General features: G+C 28.7%; 1 protein-coding gene across 1 annotated transcript in view; it reads right to left on the bottom strand.

Moving 5' to 3' along the window:
* Capr (Cell cycle associated protein caprin family member) overlaps positions 1-18,996 on the bottom strand; it is a 57,229-nt gene extending 38,233 nt beyond the window's left edge. The window contains exons 1-2 of the mRNA XM_075355950.1: positions 18,813-18,996; positions 1,265-2,068 (exon numbers count right to left, since the gene is read on the bottom strand). Coding sequence (XP_075212065.1) covers positions 1,265-2,068; positions 18,813-18,926 — 918 coding nt within the window. The 5' untranslated portion in view covers positions 18,927-18,996. The remainder of the gene's footprint in view (positions 1-1,264; positions 2,069-18,812) is intronic.
* Between the last annotated feature and the right edge of the window lie 2,799 nt (positions 18,997-21,795).

Here is a 21,795-nt window from a genome sequence, read left to right as displayed (position 1 = left end):
TGGAGCAAAATAAGATCAATTTAAAAAAAATTATTGTAATTTATCCACACTTTAAAGGTTTCTTTTTAGGTTTTTGACAGAATGAAAATAGTCAAAAAAAAGTTGACAACTATTTGTTAACAAGAGCCTGGGTAGTACACAGAGCCTCCTGATAACAATACTTCCAAAACTGAAGGTTATAAAAATGACTAATAAGATTAAAAATAAAGTCTTATTTTACAAAGATCAGTTTGTTAATAATCAACCAGCTTACTACCTGATTATTAATTCATTACTCACTTGAATAATTAAATTAACTAAAATATTCAAATACAAAAAAGACGAAAATGCTGAATAACTATTCACACATACAAAAAACCAGATTTAGGGACTTAGTAATGGTATAAGTATAAAATAAATAAAAAATTCATAAACAGTTTTACATATATATAGCGATATAGCATATAAGCCAGTGCAAGTCAACAAAGGAAAGTTAGTTTTAATACAGCCTAAACAACTTCCCAGTAAATTAGCCATCAACCCTTTTATGGAAGACAAAAAAAAATTAATATATCTCAAGAAAAACAGAGCTATTAATGTTATTATGATTGAAAAACTTATTTTATGAACATTTACCAAACAATATTGGGCTATGGCCTATTTCTCTGGTCATATACATATGACAAAATGAAAATAGTCAAAAACAAATGACAACTACTTGTTAACAAGAAAATGCACTGGTCAGGTGTTTTTTTAAAATGCTACACAAAACCTCCCGATAACAATACTGAAGGTTAAGTGGCTAATAAAATAAAAAATATTTTTTTAAATTTATCAAAATTAATTTACATACATAATGAGATGAGGTCATACACATATAATCAAATACATCCTCTTTTATTCATGTTAAAATTAAATTTACCCCACAAATCCTAAACTGAAATTGTTTTCCTAAAAATATCTGGTTTAGTAGACTTCAAAATTGTTAAATTGTGATCCAATTAATTTAAAAACTACTTCTACTTACATTCGCTTTAAGGTACAAAGAGCTGTCAAAAATCAAGCTTTTAATTTTCTTCTAAAATGATTAAAATCTGACTTTTACTTCTGTAACGCTTACATCCAAACTTCAACTGTAGTTGAAATCTCTAATACTCTAATTTTCCCAACTGTTTTAATAATTGTTATTTTACAACAACCAATTGTTTTTTATCAGATTAAGTAAATTAATTTAATTTGTCAACTACTAAGGAGTAACTATCCACTTTAATTTAACTTTACCCACCTGAAGAAACTGGAACGATGAATTGGCTACAGACAAAACTGATGAGATCACTTCACTGACTGGTGGCTGGGGAGGAATTACAACCGTTGACGTCTGTTCAACAGACTCATTTATTACTGGAGGAGGCACCATCGCTTTACTTAATTGGAATGTTGTAGTCGGTACGGATTCAGGTTCTTCTTCATCAGCTTCAACATCTTCTTCCTCAGCCGGGACCACAGTGGGTACCTCTGCAACACTATCAGGTACCACAGTAGGAGGTGAACTTGAATCAAAATAACCACAGGTATGGATTTCCTGAATTTTTTGTCTCAGATTTGCATAAGTTGTTCCTATTACTTCTTTGTTCTTTCCCTCTGCTAAAAAAATTAAATGTTCTGCTGCTTTTTGGATCTGTTCCGGAAATGGCGGTAAACCATCTTCAAGTTCCCTTTTTGGTGAAACTTCCGTAAAAAGATTATCCAAATGTTGTAGATCTTCCTCAGTCAATTTTACCGCTCCATTCCGGCCAGCAAGAAAATCCTCCCTCACAGTATCCTGTCCCATATTTGTTAAAACATCCTGAATGATAAGTATTTCTTTTAGTTTGGCCAATTCCTGTTGTGCTTTCTCAAGGGCATCTTTCCGAGCCTGCTTCTTTTGTTGTTTAGCAGTTTCATTTGCGATACCGTTAAACTGTTTATATAATTCCCGAGCGAATTCCAATGTCTGCAGTACTTCATCATATTTAGCTATAGCAGCCAACTGGTCACAATTTAACTCTTTACCATGGGATTGTTGATCTCTGTACATCTCCAACCGTGACTGAAAAATAAATAGGTGAAATTAACAATAATACAACTAAAAATAGATAAACAAAATTGTAAATTAAATATTACTATCCAGAAAAAAGAAAAACCTACATTTTTACTTGAAAAAATAATTATTAAAAATTAAAACTTTTAAAATTTAAATACCAGATAATAAAGGATTAAAACAAAAACAAAATAAAAATTGTGAGGTCAGTTAAGTAATTGTAAGAGGTAAGATAAGAAGAAAAATCCAGGAGATAGGAAATTTGAAATAACTGTTCAATGTGCAGCATGTATAACACCTACTTAATAAACCAATAAATATTTAACAATATCTAACATTTTCAAACAACTTTTCTTTTTTACTGTAATATTTTCCTATTAATATTAACAGTCTAGTGGTTCAACCACATTAGTTCTTTAGATGAGTATTTAAATACAAAAAAATTCTTCAATACAGAATGCAAAAGATATGATAAAGAGATAATAAGGATGACATTAATATACAGTGCATAAAAATTGAAGAATTAATTAATTAGTATTAAAATTGGTTAACGGTTTACAATTAGGGACTCGCCTCCGATTTTGATCAAATCTGTAATATGCCTTTATATAGTACACTAGTTATTCATTACAATTGAAATTTTTTATCTGAAACACCTTATACCCTTGAAGTATATGACGTATCCCTCTTGTTACACAGTACTCTCAACCAAAAATGTCATAATACAACACTAATGTGAAAAGTGTAAAATGCATTATTTTCAGACTAAATAATTGGTTAAGTTTCTTAATTAAGTTAAGAATGAGATTAGATTCACTTAAAGACTAAATTAAGTTACGTTTAGCAAGTGCAAGTTATGTGGCATATACATTATTTACAGAGTAAATAACTTTATTTGTGAAATTCAGTTGAGTTGAATATAGTAGGGTTTAGATCAAGATTAACATTAAATACATTATTTTTTAATTAAATAATTATTATGATATATGATTATGGACTCAACCTAACAATCAGGCAATTTAGTAGGTGAGGATATTGTGTAACTTACAGGGGACGTTAACTCCTGTGAGCAGCATTTCTGCTGAAAATTTTCAATTGTAACAAATAACTTATAAAGAAAAAGGTATGTGCCAAACTTAACAAAATCAGAGGCAAATTCCTAATTGTAAACAATTACTTTAAAATTATATAAGACAAACAAAACGTCAACACTGCTTGTAATTTGAATGGTATATCAGCTTCAACAGTCAACAACCATGCTAGCAATAGGTATTGAAACTGCATCTAATATTAAGTTATATGATAAAAGGAAATTAGTTTATTAAATGCAACTTTGACTACTGAAGTATTTTATTCTTACTTCAATCCTTACATATTTAGAATGCTACTTCTTGGAGGATGTTACAGATTTTGTACATCCACTAAATTACAAGGAATGTAGTTATAATCTCATTTGAACCAAGTAAATATAAAGGTAGAATTATATAACAAAAATTTTATTCTTTATTTATATAGAACTTAGCACTTTGGCACTTTGAATTAAAATCAATATTAGACACAGAAAGGAAATATATAAAAACCTTTTAAATTAATGTTACAGAAATGCTGAGAATTAATAGAAAAATATGAAGAGAATTCTTGTATGAGTTTTGGGCTGTTTATAAGGCATCCATAATAAGTTTACCTGACTGAAGTGCAGAGAGAAAAACAAAACAGGAAAAATAAAGATTATAATTTTAAAAAAATATATCCTTCAGAAAGTAGGATGCATGCTCAAGATTAGTGTACAAATTAATGAAACTAATGACCTGACATCTCTTAGAAGTGTTATGTCAAATTTAAGCCTTAAAAAATAAATAAAAATCATGCAGAAGGTAAATAAAATATCCTGTTCAAGACATTACACAATAAACTCAACATAAATAAAATAATCACACATCAATTTTTATTTTTCAATAAATATCAGACTAAAGAAAAAACAGTATATATATATATATATATATATATATATATATATATACATACAAAAAAAGGGCAACTTAGGTAAAAGAAGAAGGTTCAAATACTTATGAGTGTAATGTCTCATTGGAAACACTTCCATAACTAACCTTCTAAAAGTGGTAATGGCTGCAACCTATCATAGTTTTAATCTACATGACTGGCAGGAGGTACACAGCAGTGTTGTGCAGTCAATTTTGATAAATGCAAGAGTCATTCAAAATCAGATCTATGAGAATTAAAAATCAGCATGGGAATGAACACCTGAACCTCCACTCTTTCTCAGTACCAGAGTACAAATGGCGCAAGTCAATAAGAGGGTCAGGAAAGATTTTAAAATGAACTGCATGTTCATTAGCTGGAAACCTCAAGTCAATGCAGACTATCAGACTAAAATTAATGCACTTATTTTAGAATATTGGAAAATAATGAAATCTCTTAAAAATTCAAAATAAGGTTTGGGAATGAAGAAAAAATTAAAACATATTACCAAAAATTTAACCACTGATTGCCTGATGATTCCCTACTAAGCAGCCTGAATTAAAAGAAACAAGATTTTAGATGCTTCAATAACCTCTCTCATCAAACATACGTGCACTATTTTACCCAGTCAAAAGAGCAATGTCCATTGTTAACATTTAAGTGTTTTTTTCAGTGTGGAAAGAGAATGTGAATGAATTCCTTCTTCTGGAATTCACAGTGAATAAATTATCTTGTTCTAACAAACTAAAAAATCACTATTACTAAGTACTGTAATAGAATTTTTAAAAATTAAGTGATGCCTGCACTTTGCTCCAAGAGGAGAATCACCCAGTTAATAAGTTCACTTTCTCAAGAAAATTGCTCATATTCACAGTACTTGGTTCAATTATGAAACAGTTGCAACAACTCAAGTGGGATGTGTTACTCCAAATCTCAATATAACTGCACCAGGCTAGCATCTTTAGGAACTTTCAGCCCACTTAAGGAACTTTAGGGAGAGAAGAACAAATGACTCAAATGAGATCACTGTTACTTAGCAAGAATAGATCAACATGTAAACAAAAAATTTCTCTGATGATCAAACCTTCTTTCTGAGAGGAGGAAAAAGTGAAGTGCAGTAGCAGGAAAGATAGTATACTAAATCAAAGCTATTAAGTTTCTATTTATTTTAAATCCCTACATACTTAGCAGGTAGGATTCAAACATCATATGCCACTTCATATAAGACTTGCACACAATTCTTTCTTTGTTTTATACATATATTCATTAATGATAAAAATTAGTCACATTCGGTTCTCTTTGAATTTTAAGAATTGTTGGCGGATCAATCCATTCAACATCTCTACAAATGAATGTTGCTAGATTTTTTTAAAAATAATTACTTTTGCAAGACATTACCAATGTGATAAAACACAGGACTTCTGTCCAACAATCAGAATTACTTTAAAGTTTTATTACTTTTTTCTGTTACAGTTATGTTCAAATAATCATTTTTTTTTTTTAAATGTTCCACATTTTCATAATATCAATCAATTAGTTACCTCCACAAAAAAAAAAACCATGAAATTGTACTAACAAATTATACTGCATAAATCTTTACTTAGAACCAAGCATTTTTTTAAGGATTGTAACACTAAGTCTCAGACGTAAAAGACTTTGTACTTGTAAATGTATCTAGATGCATTATTAATAGAAAAGACTGATATATGGAGCTGCACCTGCACCTGCACCTAAGGAATTAAGTAGTAGTGATGCACCAAAAAATTGGCATACTTCAATATATTTCACATTTATTAAAATTAAATAGCATTTAGTGATAAATGAACATAAATATCTTAAAACAAATATTTAAAAGAAAATGTAACAATCATTTAAAAAATACATATAAAACCTCAAGATGTACCAAGTTATTTATGAACATTTAAATATGTCACTAAATCTTATGCCATGTCAGTCTATTATTTCTACTAGTTTCCCTACCCTTTAGAACCTTACAATTCACCGCTATTTTATTATTTTTATATTAACAATGCATTTTCTATTTTTACAATAATAATAAGAATTTCAATAGGTTTACAATTTTTCTTATTTTATCATTTTAACTCATAAATTAAATTTTTCTATATTTAGATGATACACAATTAGAAAATTAATTCAAAATTTTTACTGCAGGTATAATTCCTAAGACTGCATAATCACGAAGAATGTTAAGTATCTATCCCTTTTTGAGATATTATATCTCAAAAAAGATTTCATACATTTTATGGTTTATCTCCTAAAAAATAAAAGAAGATAAGTGGCTGGTTTAAGCAATAGATGCATTTAACCAGTCTCATCTGATACCCTTATTCTTCTAAAAAAAAACAACATTCAAAATCAGAAATTTTAATGACATCATTTAACATTTTGAGATGTAATTATGCCACATACGGGTAAAATTCTACATAGTTAAAATTTTATATTTACAAATGTTTCAAATAAGAAATGTTTATTTCAACATGATAACTTGAAACGTAAAAAAAGAAATTAAAACATTCTGTAAACCCACCATTTTTGAAAAATTTCTAAATTTTAATTTAAGGATTTTTTCATTTTTCAATATATAGTTAGCATTTTAAGCTCCTACATTGTATTTTGTTAGCTTATTTTTTATTTGTTAACTTGTTACGATAATTTGTAAGCTATAATACTAGACAAAGAATTAAATCATATCATAGTCACATATTATGACATCATATCTAATGCTGAAGAGTGAGCCTTCATGGACAAGATTAATGATGTCTGTGCAGATCAAAACATGTAGCTGAAAATACAGCTGTGTTGTTTGTATTAAGTACTGAATTTAGGAATGAATTAATTTTGTTTAGTGTTATAGCTGTCTTAAGTTTGCTGCTAACAGTGCAGTGTCATAATGCCTCGAAATTGTGTAAATGATGTGGATGCATTTTGTTATATATGTGGCGAGTTTACCATAAAATCAAATGGAATAAAACATTACACCTTTAATTAAAAAAAAAATTATCATTTGTACTTTCAGTGTAAAATTGGTGATCCGGATAAGACGTGGGCTCCTCGTATAGTATGCAATAATTGTTCTGTATATTTAAGAGTATGGCTGGAAGGTACACAGAAGGTTTTACCATTTGGTGTACCTATGGTTTGGTGTGAACCAAAGGATCATGTAATTGATTGTTACTTTTGCTTAAAAAGTCTGTCTGGAATTTCTAAAAATCTAAACATACTCTAAAATATCCTTCATTGCAGTCTGCAATCACGCCTGTACCTCACAGTGAAATAATTCCAGTTCCTGAGCCACCTGTGTATGTTTCGAAAGCAGCGATAAAGAATCGGGCAGTACAGAAGAAGAGAACAATGATTTTGATTTTGAATTAGCTTCCAATAAGCCACATCTTATATAACAAGGTGAATTAAATGACTTGGTTAGGGAATTAAATTTATCAAAAAATCAAGATGAACACGACTGCAAGGTCGGAATTTACTCAAAAAAAATTCCACGCTTTCAAAGCCGACAAAAAGATCTTTCTCATTACTTCATCAATGAAAATAATTTGGTTTATTGCACAAATACTGATGAGCTTATGTTGCACTTAGGACAAGATCATAAACCTGAGGACTGGCGCCTTTTCATAGATTGATCCTAGTATAGTTTAAAAGTGGTTCTACTACACAACGGTAACAAATATCATTCAATAAAAATTGCTTACGGTATTAATTTGAAAGAGACATATGATGTGATGAAAGACGTTCTTGAAAAAATAAATTATAAAAAACATAGCTGGAACATATGTGATGATTTGAATTTTGTTAGACATTCAGTTTGGCTATACTAAGTACATGTCTTTCCAAATGGGACAGCCAAGCAAGGGATAAACATTATCAAAAGAGTGAAAGAAATGAGGCAATTTAACTCCAAATGGGAAAAATATTATTCACGAGCCATTAGTTGAACCCAAAAAAATTGTTACCCCCTCTCCATATCAAGCTAGGAGTAATGACAATTTCTGTAAAAGTAATGGACAGTCCTGAATTTTTGTATATCAGGCAGAAATTTCCAAACGTAAGCGAAGTAAAAATTAAAGAAGGAATATTTGTTGGTCTTCAAATAAAAGAGTTGGTCAAAGATGATGTATTTAACACAATGTTAAATAATGTAGAATGTGCAGCTTGGGGCTTCATTTACAGACATTTGCAAAACTTTTCTCGGCAAACAAAAATTCAACAATTACCACAATATTGTTAATCAACTTCTTACTTCATACAGTGCTATGAGATGTAATGTCTTTGAAAATATATTTCCTCCACTCGCATCTGGATTTTTTCCTGGACAACCTTGGAGACGTTAAGTGACAAACATGGTGAACGTTTCCATGGAAATTTCAGTGATGGGAAGCCGCTATAAAGGGAAATTAAATACTAACATGCTGGCAGATTATTGTAGGACATTAATTCAGGATATGCCTGGGGCTATTTACAAAAGAAAAGCATCAACAAAATCATTATAACACAGGTATGACCATGCAAAACTATAAATTTTACAAATTTTAACTATATTTTCCCATAATTTTTTTTAAAGCATAATTATTATTTATTATTGTAATTATTTATTTAAAACTAAGGGTGATAGAAAAATTGTATTTACAGATCTGGTAGTGTATGCAAAAAAAGCAATTCAAGAAATTTTATCAAACTAAAGAGAAACATTAAAAAATTTTTTTTTGGTCTATCAGTGTTATAATTTATTATGTAATCTTAAATACAAAAAATTAAATCAATTTTTTTTTTTATTAGAATAAAGTTTGTCTTTAACTAATCTGTAGTTGAATATGTTTAAAAAAGTTGTTCTTTTTCAGAATCCCACGACCACTTTTTTCAATTTTTTATTTTAATAGATGAATTATTACTTTTTAAGAAGCAGTAAACAAAACTGAAAAGTACCAAATTTATTATTTAAATTATCAAAACATTAATTACTGTTATTAGTCAAGGTTAGTGAAGCGTAGGTTAAATTTGATTAAATTATATTTATAATTTCTAAAATAGAGAGTCACTTTTTTCAATTTTATATTGCAATTTTTATTATGTCACTGAATAGAATGACTCTGTACACTTTTGCTTAAATTATTCAACATGTTAATAGTCCTGAAAAAACAAGTGAAATTTTTACAAGAAAAATATTGCACATTGTAAGATATTGTAAAAATAAGCACGAAAATTAAATTAAATTAAACAGTATTCGTTGGTTGAGCAATAAATGATCATGTCGTCAAAATATACATGTAAGAAATGATGCATGGATAGAAGACAGCAATTTAACAGTTGGAAAAGTTATTTTGTTTATTTATTGCTGGGTTAATGAAAATGCAACAACTAAATTTTGTCTCAAAGCATTAAACATGCAAACTGAAAGTATCACTATTTGGAAGAACTATTTGCTTGAAGTTTGTGCAGTTAACCTATTGAAAAATTCGATAAAAATTAGCAGTTCCGATATGACAGGGGAGATAGAAGAGTCTTCTTTCTCAAAACAAAAATACAAGAGAGGAAGAATTCTCCCAAACCAGTGGATTTCAGTGTTTTATGTATGCTATTCTGGATCATACGAAAGATACTTTACTAATTATAATTAAAGCTTGTATTGAAAAAGGTTCAATAATTATATCTGATAAATAAAAATCTTACAATATTCCTCCTTTGAAGGACTAACTTTAACACCTCACCGTGAACCATTCTGAGAATTTTGTAGTTCCTGAGACAGAGGTACATACACAAAATAATGATAATTTGTGGATGTATGCCAAACAAAATAAAAAGGAACAACCAGTGAATTAATGGATTCCTATTTATGTGAATTTTTAAGACATAGATACAGAAATGAAGATATTTTTGAAGTAATGATTCAACATATTAGTGAATTTGTTTCTGTTTAACTGAAAAAAAGTTGTAGTTTGTATTGTCAAAATATAAGTTTTGATTTTGATAATTAAATTGGCTGTCAGATTCCGAAAAAATACCAAAAACTTCAAAACTAAAAATTCATTTTTTTCCATTTCCTTAATAACTATGATTTTGCATTTTATTGAAACCATATTAACAATTTCACAACCTCTTTTCTCAAAATTATGATATCTCCACTTTAACCTTACAGTTTAACAGTTTTAAGCATTAGATGCGAATTTAAAATACTAAAAATTACATAGTATGAATTATATTAACCATACTTGGCAAGGTGCAATCTCCAACATATACTGAAATCATAATGTGATATGTAGGTTTATAGGTTGTTTCACATAAATATTAAAAAAAAAGGCTTGAAAATAGTTATATAAAATAATTTATATTAATCTGTGTAGATTGGCAAGCTTTACCACCAAATCAAAGAATAAATTGTTTTCCACAAAAAGATAAAATTAAAATATTTTCTCTCACAGAAATCTCACTCTTCATGAGTGCTACGCTAGAGAATTTAAATATACTTATTCTTATTGGTTGGTGACAAAAATACATAACTGAACAGGTCAATACCTATTAATATATCGAGTAATTCATGTTATATTAACAATTTTTTAAAACAGAGGTGGTCATTATGAGTGTTACTGAAAACTGTGAATGGCTGTTTTTTCATTTTTACAACCCAAAAATTCTAACCTAGAATGTTATTGTTGGCTAGAGGATGGTTGCCAAGAAAGTGAGGACAAGAGTTTAACATTTTAAGGTCTCCAACCATAAAGTGTACTTTCATTCATATAAAAAAAAAGTACTACTACTACTACTACCACCACTACTATTACTTAGGAAGAAATAATCTGAATATTTAGCCATAATTGGAAAACCTGCATTTACAAGTTTTTTCTGGCCTGCACATTTCTTTACAGATAAAATCAAACACTAAGTGTCTACAATTCATATAATTGTAAATTAACTGAAATTAAATACATAATTACATGGAAATCTAATAATTTATTTAAAAAATAAAGCAATTATACTATTGCTAAGATGAGAAAAATATTATTATCCTGTAAATAAAGTTCATTTAACTTATATGTTCAATAAGAACATACAATGCAGCACATGTTATTCACCAATTTACAGTATCCTGATATTTTTGGTGAAAAGAAAAAAAAATGGCAGAAAAGTCATATCAAATAAACTACCATAAAAAAACTCAAATCAATGCCCAGAGAATGTGGTAAGAATTGTACTGAACACCTCAGTACCAAAATAAAAATGTTAACATGATGCCTGTTAATTGGAGAGGGAAGTTATAAACCTGAGTGCTAGGGCATAAAAAGGAGCTCGTTTATAGAATGCTGACAGTTTTTGTCAATATTTGAAATTATATCTAGAATAGATATAAAATTGGTAGTTATACGACTGGAATCCTTACAACTTCTAGTTATAGATGGTATATATAGTATGCAGTTGTAATACCATGAATAAATAGATAGTGTATTTTCCGAAGCATGTTTTTAATATGAAAAAAGAATTTTTAGGCATGTGGCTCTCACTTTCTTTACACTTTCACTGTCACAGACATTAATGTTTATTTCTTTATTTTAAAACTACACTATCACTAAAATATATTAACTTAGTTTGGAAAACAAAAATGCAATTATAGATAATTTTTTTTGAATGAAACAATTTGAAACAAGGCTCTTTGCATAACGCCACTTTACAATCACAGCAATGATATGATGTCTTTTCTGGTTGCCTTCCCACATTCTTTTGTCCCCCTTTTCAGAGCAGACTTTGCACATTCTTTGACATCTTTTTTTCCTGGAGGTACAGGAATTTTTTCTAAAAAGTGTTTTCCTATAGCAAGTCTACTCAGCTGAGTTTGGCTAACTTTGTTCTTCTTTGGACATACAAAGTTCCAAGTACAAATTCTTTATGAAATGGCTTGTACTAAGTTTTTTCTTAGTTACATGGTTACACAAAATACAAGAATTGACCATATACATTAGAATAATGTGAGAAGCCAGTTTCCGCCACCACTTGATGGACCTATGTTCATTAGCCCCCATATGACATCCTCTGGTCTGGCAAATTGACACCAAAGTTATTTTTATTATAACTAATTACACAAGCTGGTTTGGTTACCTCTCTTCCAAACCTGTTTTTGTATGTAAGCAAATCAGCCTTATGTCTTGTAGAAATCATGAACACATTTTTTTCCAGAGTAACAAAAGAATATTATCTTTCCTACGAAACACTTGTCTATGCTGCTTCCTAGTGTTTTGTTTCACAGCCAAGTGGTATGCCCTTTCGGTTTTTTATTGCTGTGCCCACTAAACAGTTTTTTGCCAGAGCCAAGCGAATTTATAGTCAAATCAACTATGGTATTACTTTGTCCACTGTATACATTAAAATTGCAAATATAACCACTAGTAGACTTGATAACATAAACAGTTTGATGCCGTATTTGCTGGGCTTTTTAGGCATGTACTGAAGTACAGCCTACTGCAAAAGTTACACATCCCATCATCTAAGGTTTTATTTTCTCCAAGAAGGTACGCTTTTTGAAATTTTTTCTGTAAGGCATCAAGTAATGGACGCATTTTATGTAAACTATCATGTCAAGTACTAGGCACAAAAGCAATACTATTGTTTATGTGAAAATTACCCATAATCAATAAAAATCTGTCCCTACTCAAAAGATTAGGGCAATAATTGCACGATACCACAGGATTTTTGGACCAGTGGTCAGATATCTGTGGCTTTCTATCGATGGACATGTGTAGCATTATAGATAGAAATTTTCAGCTATAGTGGAAAGTCTTCCATTTACTCATCCTACAGCCAGGTGATAATTTTTCTGCTGCACATAGAGGTTATTTTGTTGCTTCAAAAAATGAAGCAAATCATAACCAATATAATAAAAAAATTTCCGAAACCAAACTCTTCACTGTCCAACTGAGGAACATCAATCATTTCATAATCACCACATCATATCAGGTATCTTATCTACAGTTTCCAACCACCCTCACTTCCAACAACTTGTGTCCTGTTCTGATTAACTTCACTTTCTTCAGAAGCTGTGAAAAAAATAAAATAAACATATTGAAACAATTTTAATAAACATAATAAAAAATAAACAAAGTATTTTATGAATGAGGGCTATAGTATTTTTCTGGCAATAACATGTAAAAATAAGACAATATTTTTATGAATGAAAACAAAACAATTCAAATGAATGGCTAATAATTTGTTTGTTACAAATTGTCATATTAAAAAACATATGAAAAATAGATGTAGGTAAGTGCAGATAAATGCAGACTATTCATTTATAAATGTAGGTGTTTTACTACTACATACTCAGTTTGGCATGATACTGGACAGAAAAGTTACAAAAAGCAAACAGATTGAGGTTATTCTTTTATATGTATATAGTTTTAGGTTTTTTTCCACAGGAAGGCCTAAGCTTTTACATGTTATTTACAAAAAAAAAAAAAAAACGTAATGGAAACAAAATAATTCAAATTAAAAGGAAATGATATTTAAAGAAAAATTTACTAACAACCTGAAAAATAAAACTAATTTAGGTTACTTACCAAAATTTTCTTACCTGTACTATTACTGTCATCTTCATTTACAAAATCCACATCATCAAAAGGAATATCTTCATCACCACTTTGAAGATCACAAAAAACATCAATTATCATAAGAACTATTAGCCATTGCAACTTTTATATCAACGTAAACAAAATAGTAATTTACTAATTCACAAAACATAAACAAACACGATAACATCAATCTCAGTTATGACTCACATCGATATTACAAAAATGCAATCTAACTGTGAATTTACGTACCAAAAACTACACAGTATGTATTAGAACTGAATGAATTCAGTCTTTTGACATTATATTACATTTAATAACATGAAAATACAAAGTTCGTCAAATGCTGTGATCCGCATTTCTCGGTAGTTGAGCCATCCTGTCAAATGACGGGACCAGCACTCTTAAGTGTTAACAGTATTACCCTATACAATACAGACCTGACATAAGAGATAATTCAATGATATATAAAGATAACAATATAAATGAAACTAGTTATTCCTTTCTATAAAAACCCACAATTCCTGAAACAATAGCTAAAACCACCATTGCACCTAAAATTTGATATGGGTAAAGATAAATGCCCACATCTTAACTAAATTTTTTTGAAATTGTTTTAATGAAATCTATGGATGCCTTTTCTCTATATGAAAAACACCCCTCTAAAAGTCTATATGAACATAAACAAAAGTAAACTGATTTTAACTTCAACTTTTTTATAATAAAGCCATTAACACACATAGCTGTTTTGACTGAAGCACTAAATCGAACTGATACATCATGCAGTTGTTCTGCAATATATACAAACACATTTACCAACACATATACAGTAGTAGTAAATATTAGCATCTTTTTCCTGTTTAGCTTCTGGTAATTACTGTTCGGATATTACTTCATAGGATGAATGAGGATAATATGTATAAGTGTAAATAAAGTGTAGTCTTGTACAGTCTCAGTTCGACCATTCCTGAGATGTGTGGTTAATTGAAACCCAACCACCAAAGAACACCAGTATCCATAACCTAGTATTTAAATTTATATAAAAATAACTGACATTACTAGGACGAACGCTGGAACTCTCTACTTCCAAATCAGCTGATTTGGGCAGACGTGTTCATCACTAGACCAACTCGGGAGGGTTAGTAAATATTACCTACTGCTCAGTGAAAGGAAGAGATGATTTTCCAAGTCATTTGCCAGTACTTCAAGTGATTTGTGTTGTACTGTTGTAGACTTTATACTGTACTCTCAGGTTTTAAGCTACCTTAAATATTTCTTTAAATTATACTTTTTATCTCTTAAATTATTTCTTTTGTTTGTATTTTTGAAGTACAATTGGACCAAATTTAATATTAATTTAATAAAATCACAGTAGATTGGAAAAAATTAACATTGGAACAATTAATTAAGTTACTTCTAATAACAATGAGTAAACTGATTAAGAGTTCTTTGTCTTTCTTTATTTTGGAGAATACATCAATCACAAAAATGACATTTCTCCGGTTGTATCTCCACAGTTGGTTGTTGTACTCATATTCATTGCAGTTTTGATCTTTTCCAACAAAATAATTCAATGGTAACAAGTATTTCTGCTTCTGTTTTGTTGTGTTAAAATATTGCTATTAAAGAACAACTCTATACTTCAGTGAGAACAGCTATGTGTCTACAGCTTAACCAAATTTAAGACCCAATTTTTTTCACAATGTCAATTTCAAACTCTAGATGCATTGTAAATTATGCTTTATTTTTCTTTTAGCCACCTTTCAAAAGTTGATAAGTTTCTATAATTATTGTAATTGTACTACTTGTCATATAGTACCTACAAGGTGAAAAAGTGCATTTCTTCCTTTTCTTTTACGTGTTTAATGGAATATATTTTATAAATTGGCCTCATACATATACCTAATATAAAAAAAAGATCAAGGGTAAATGTTTATAAATATAACATATGTTAAGCAGATTGAAAAACTGTTAGAAGAATATAATTTGTAATTTTTATAATAGGAAGTAGAAAGATGTTTACCTAAATAGATGAACTATTGCTCTGTAATCTTAATAACAGAACCGTATTTGAAAAACACTGTCATCACAGATGATTGATTTTACCCCAAAAAGATAACTTTACTTAATGTTAAAAACAATTCTGTTAAAAGTTGGAATTCAGTGTTTTAATTTTTGTTTGAATTTGTTGGTAAAATACAACTTTGGAATGATCATAAAAAAATTTCCATTAATTAAAATAATGTATTCAAACCAAATACAATGTTTAAAATTCTATTTTTATTCAAAACGGGTAGTCCTCTAGTACAAAATAATTTAAAGAAACTCACAGCAGATGGCTGCAACTTATATTGTATAAATTAATACGTCTCGCTGTAATTGGTTCATTATGTTTCAATTTCAATTAATTAGATTTTGCAGTTAATATAATCCTGTACAAACAAGGAAACAAATAGCAAATCGATATAATGGGCTAACATAATAATCAGCACAAACTAAATTAATCAGCTTCTGCTCAAGTTTTCAATGAAATTACAATATAAAACATATTTCAGTAATATATGAGTTATACTGATTGTATATACTGCATATGAAAACCACTTGCTTCATGTTACTTAATTACAAAAAATTAACATTTTAAATTAAATTTTTGATAACATATGAATAATTAACCTGATTTTCAAAAAATGAGATATCAAAACAAAATTAATTATATTTTCTAATTACATAATCGCAATTATACTGCTACTCTCTCAAGAAACATGATTCAATCAGCAACTCAAAATATAAAAGAAAAGCGAATAAAGTACAGCCTAAATGCTCACTCAATAACGTAGTTATCTGGGTAAATTTATACCTAAAACCTTTTTCAAAACTATTAACAAGTGATGAAAGAATCATTTAGATAGCCAAGTGATTCTGGCAAACAATAGAATTGTTTGCCAATATTGTAAGCAAACAATAGAATCATAAATATAAAGATTCTGACTTATATCGATAATATAAGCAACAAAACTGATGTTTTTCAAAAAAATACTACAAAATACTACTCTAAAAATAATACAAGTTTGTAACAAAAAGCATTTAACACAAAAACTGTTTAAATGAATTACAAGATACTTTACAGATTTCAAGCAAATTTTTTGAGTTTTTTCAAATAACATTAACAAAAATAAATTATTAAATCATTTAATTGAAAAGAATTTCTAGCTAGCAGAAATAAAAAAAACAAATTATAAAATAAATACTTTTAATTTACAGTATTTAATATCAATCTCCAAAATCATTCACAGCGTCATAGCATGTAGGCCTATAAATTTGGATGACCACTCACTTTAATTTTCTTTTCTTCAAGTAATTGCACTTACATTTCACATGTATAGGGGAGATCTGAGAAAATTAAAATTTTGGTGTAACAGGCAGGCTGCCAATCAATCACAATGAAAGAAAGGTAGTGCACAATTATCATCAGGAAAGAAAATACAAAGAAAACAAAAACTTCAATCAACATTAAGTAAATTTCCATATTTCTTTGATATTAACTCCAATTGAGCATTCAAATTTCAATCAATGTTAAGCAAATTTCCATATTTCTTTGATACAATCTCCAATTGAGCATTAAAAATATGACATACCTATACATTTTTTTGAGGAAAATACATCTGGGAGTCTATGTAAAAAAGATAATTTACTTTAAAAAAAAATATATATATATAAACACTTAAGGTCTTTACCTTTAAAACATAATATTGTGCAATACTGATGTCACAGTTAAACTTTACAATAAATAAACAAAGAAATAATAATTTTGTTAATGTTTAAATTTATTATATATTTCTTTTAACACATTCTGTTATCACATGAAGTATTTCTGGCTATAATTTTACATATTAATGATTTCAAAAAACAAAACCAAATAAACACACCATAAAAATAAAGTTTGATAGACTATGCTAATTCGAACCTTAGATTTTGCATATTTTTTTTAAAAATAAAAATATGGGAAGAATAAGAAAATGCAATTAGAACAGTGCAATTTATTCTTTAGTAAAAACAAAAATATACATTCTTGCAACGGTTACAGTTATATCCTTAAATACGTATACTTACATACTTAATTTTGAAACTATAATAATAAGCAACAGAAAAAATATGTCTCGTATACAGTAACTTAAATTCAACCTTGCCTGCATACAATCTGTACTAATATTAACAATGTATTTATTGTATTACTTAGATTTTAATTTATTCTTAACATTTTATTATTTTTGTTTAGAAATAGTTTGAGGAAAAATCATTACAATACACATATACAACAGAAACTATACAGATCAGCTATATTTCATAAAGAAAACACTTTCTTTCTAACACCTTTATTCATGAAATGGTCCTGTACATAAAAAAAAAACATTAAGGATACACAAATATACTAATCCTAATTTATGTAATGCAGTTAGAAAACTTAGATAATCAAAGCAATAAAAACACTAACAGACCTGAAATGATTAACTTCAACAGTTTTACTCTTCGATTATTAGTCATTTATTTTAACTAACAAGCAATAAAACTCAAAATGCACGTAATATGAACTGTTTACGACATAAAAAAGTTATTACCAATTACTGTAATATATCACTAATTCAAACCTTAACTGCATTCTTAACGCACACATTTATAAAAAAATTTAACAAATGAATTTTAGAAATATTTAAAGAAAAAAATTGAATTTTTACAAAAGTAATGTTAAAAAAGATCTTCCATCCCAAATAACGTGACTTATTCCATGCTGATTATAACGTCTTGTCCACATATAAAGAAACGTAATACACTACTAGAAATTGCTACGCTAATCGCCATATACTTTAAATGTATAATAAATAAATTAAAAATAGACTTTTAACTATAAAAATAAAATTAATTAGGAAAAACAGCAACTAACTTAAAACGGTGAAAGTGCCTTTCGATCTGGTGGACTACCGGCGCAGTTAAGAGATTATTACATCACAAAAACGAACATTAAAATAGTACTTAAAAAAATGATTATACACTAATTTTACTACTTTCCGAAATAAATTTAAGTTAAAACAGAAGCAGAACTTAATTAACAACACATGGTAAAAGCTAAGTTCTAGAATATCATGGCGACTACTTGCAAGTGACAGTTTCTGAATATAATAACATTTCTATTAACTTACCTTCCTTTTTTCCAGATTTCGAATTTTGTGTTCTATAATGGTAATACCTTGTTTAATTGGTTCAGCAGCCTCCGTAGAGGCCTGTTTTTCGAGTTTTGCAGACGCGGAAGGCATTTTTTAACAAAGATACAACAAAGACGGTTACTGTATCCTACTCCTATCTTCATCGCAAATGTACCGCTAGGTTTTTGGAAAACGAAGTAGCCACTTACTTCAAAATATTTCTCTACAATTGAAATTCTGAATTAATATTTCAGAAATATTTTAAATATTCTACCATCATTTCAAGTTTAAAGTTGATATTAAGTGTGCATAACAGATAAATTATAGAAATAGATATTCCATTAATTTTATCAAAAATATTTATTTTATTAATTTGTAGACGTTTTATTGGTAATTTATTTGATACAGTTCTGCTCACTTTTTATTATCTGATTTTTTATTTATTTATTGTACAAATTGTAGTTTTATTAAAATTGCTCATAAAATACTTTTTCCGGGCAAGAGTACACTATTATTCATAAATAATGTAATCAGATTTTCTCCAACATTTTTTACTTATAATAAAAGTAGTTCGCATTTCTTTATTTTATTTATAAAAATACCAGAATTGGAGAATTTATATGTATGTTGGTATGTATGGTAGACCATTGCACAGTAGGACATGGCAACTATCGTTTGATTCCACAGAGTCAACGGCTTAAAACTAAGATTTTAAAAGTTGCGTACAGTTTCTTAATATTTTATTAACGTGTGTTATATTAACACACGTTAATATAACCGATTTATTCGTTGTGAATTTTCCCAGCGATAATATAATTTGTCGGGTTCTGTTCATTGCGTCAGAAACATTTCCCGTTATTCTTTAGATTAAACTTTTTGAGGAAAATAAATGAAACAAGGAACAAGTAAATGATCCTGATAGAACTTTTTACACTTAATTCAAACATGTTAATAGATTTTCTCCATCACCTACCTTTTTTTTGTGATAGACAAGTAAAATATGAAAGAATTTACATGCTTGCAGAGCACTATTCAACTGACATAAAATGTGATAGTTGTTTTCCTTTAGTGTCCGGCATCTGGAAAATCCTTCTTTAGCATCCATCATTCTTGCACTCTGCTTTCCACAATTGACATTTGCTGGCGGATATGTTTCCTGTGCTCATCAATAATGGCACAAAGATTGCTCAGAAAAAATTCAGGTGTGACCAAGAAATTAATTTTTAGGGACATCACCCCCCCCCCCCCTTACATGTTTATGTGAATGAAATAATTCACCCACCTGGACCATACCCTCACAGTAGTTTGGTATTTATTTCCTAAAACTTCTGTAAATTTAAATGACTTCCATGCTAACTTTTTGATTTCTCGTAACAGTTTTTTGAATAGTTTATCTCTAATCAAAGTCCTTAATTGGGAATGCACTAAAATTACTTCCTTAATATTAACACCATTCAATTTTTCTTGTATAACTAGTTTATATGTTGTGCAGATAGAAGAATTATTCCAAATTTAGCTTGCAAAGGATGTATAACATGTTTTTTGTCTAGACCTAAGTGTTTCATACTTTTGCCATTCTTTCCTGATCTAATGATTTGTCTAATCACTGGTGTCAAATTTCCACAGAGCAATAAAATTTAGTGTATCTGTGCTCCAAATACAATAATTTTTAAATAACTATAGTCCCCCAATGGTACTGAATTTTTTCTGACAGCATTTTCATATGATTCTTTCAATTTAGTTGCATAAGCTAATGACATAGAAGGAAACTTATTGTCATTGTACAAAAGGACAACCTTAAAACTAGTTTTTGAAGAATTAATGAACAATCTATTCTGTAGGGTTATGTTAATTTTGAAGTGCACCCATATTAGCACAAACATTATTACAATACACAACAACTATTTTCTTTAGAATATACATCTTGAAACTCTTCTTGGCTTTTAAACTAGTCAAACTTTATCATTGTTAAAATATTAAATCCCACACATGTAACATGTTATCTGCATTATTTACGCACTTCCTTGGCATATTTATTCACCAACACAACATACTTGATATAGTAACTGAAAATGCCAAAACATAATGAAATCACAGTAGACAGTGAATTTTTAAACAATACTGGTGAGTTAATTTACAGCTCAGAAAGCTGGCTATGCTGATATGTCAAAATATACAATAAATCATTATGAATATATAAGCTGTCGTCTTCATGATGTTATGTTCATACCCAATCTGTTAAAAATTTTCTTTTAAGTTGTCTGTAAAAAATGTGTAGATTCCACATTAACAATATTTACAAAATGTTATCACACAAGAACTGTGGTTGATGGAAAGATTATAATTTGGTTTTTGAATTTAGCAAAAAAAGTTATATTATACATCTAATAAAAATTTCATCATAATGATTTAAATTATCTTTGGGTGGGAAGGTTAAGAGCTGACTCAACCTCCAAATTATATTTATCTTTAGGGGCTTTTAGTATCTTATGAGATGTCTTTTCAGGATTACTCTCGGTGAGTAGTTCTTTCTTAAGAACCGTATGGATATTCACTATAAATTTAAGAATAATACCCTATAATAAAAAACATGAAAAAACTTAATGTGCAAAGTAGACAGTAACTTCATAAGTAATTAAAATATTCTCTATCTTCCAATAAAAAAAAATTAAAATCACTGCTACAATGAAATCCTCATATCAGGACATAATAAGTCATCAAACTAAAACAACCATCAATGTTATATATATACCAATTAAATTGTGTTATAGATATGCAAGAGATTTATTACATGTTACTTTATATTTTATTTAGAATGTGCAAACAGTAGGTCATGAACTTTAAAGAGCACCTTTACCTGTTATCTACAAGGAATCCAGCTTTCACATAGCTTAAGAGAAAGCAACAGAAAAATGAAGAAGCATTTCATCAATTTTATCTTTCTTTTTAATATTTGAACTTTTAGAAGTTGTTATCAAAT

This window comes from Lycorma delicatula, chromosome 2 (genome assembly GCF_047948215.1).
Source record: "Lycorma delicatula isolate Av1 chromosome 2, ASM4794821v1, whole genome shotgun sequence".
Taxonomy (NCBI): Eukaryota; Metazoa; Arthropoda; class Insecta; order Hemiptera; family Fulgoridae; genus Lycorma; species Lycorma delicatula.
The sequence above is the reverse complement of the archived record's forward strand: the minus strand, read 5'-3'. Positions and strand labels throughout refer to the sequence as shown.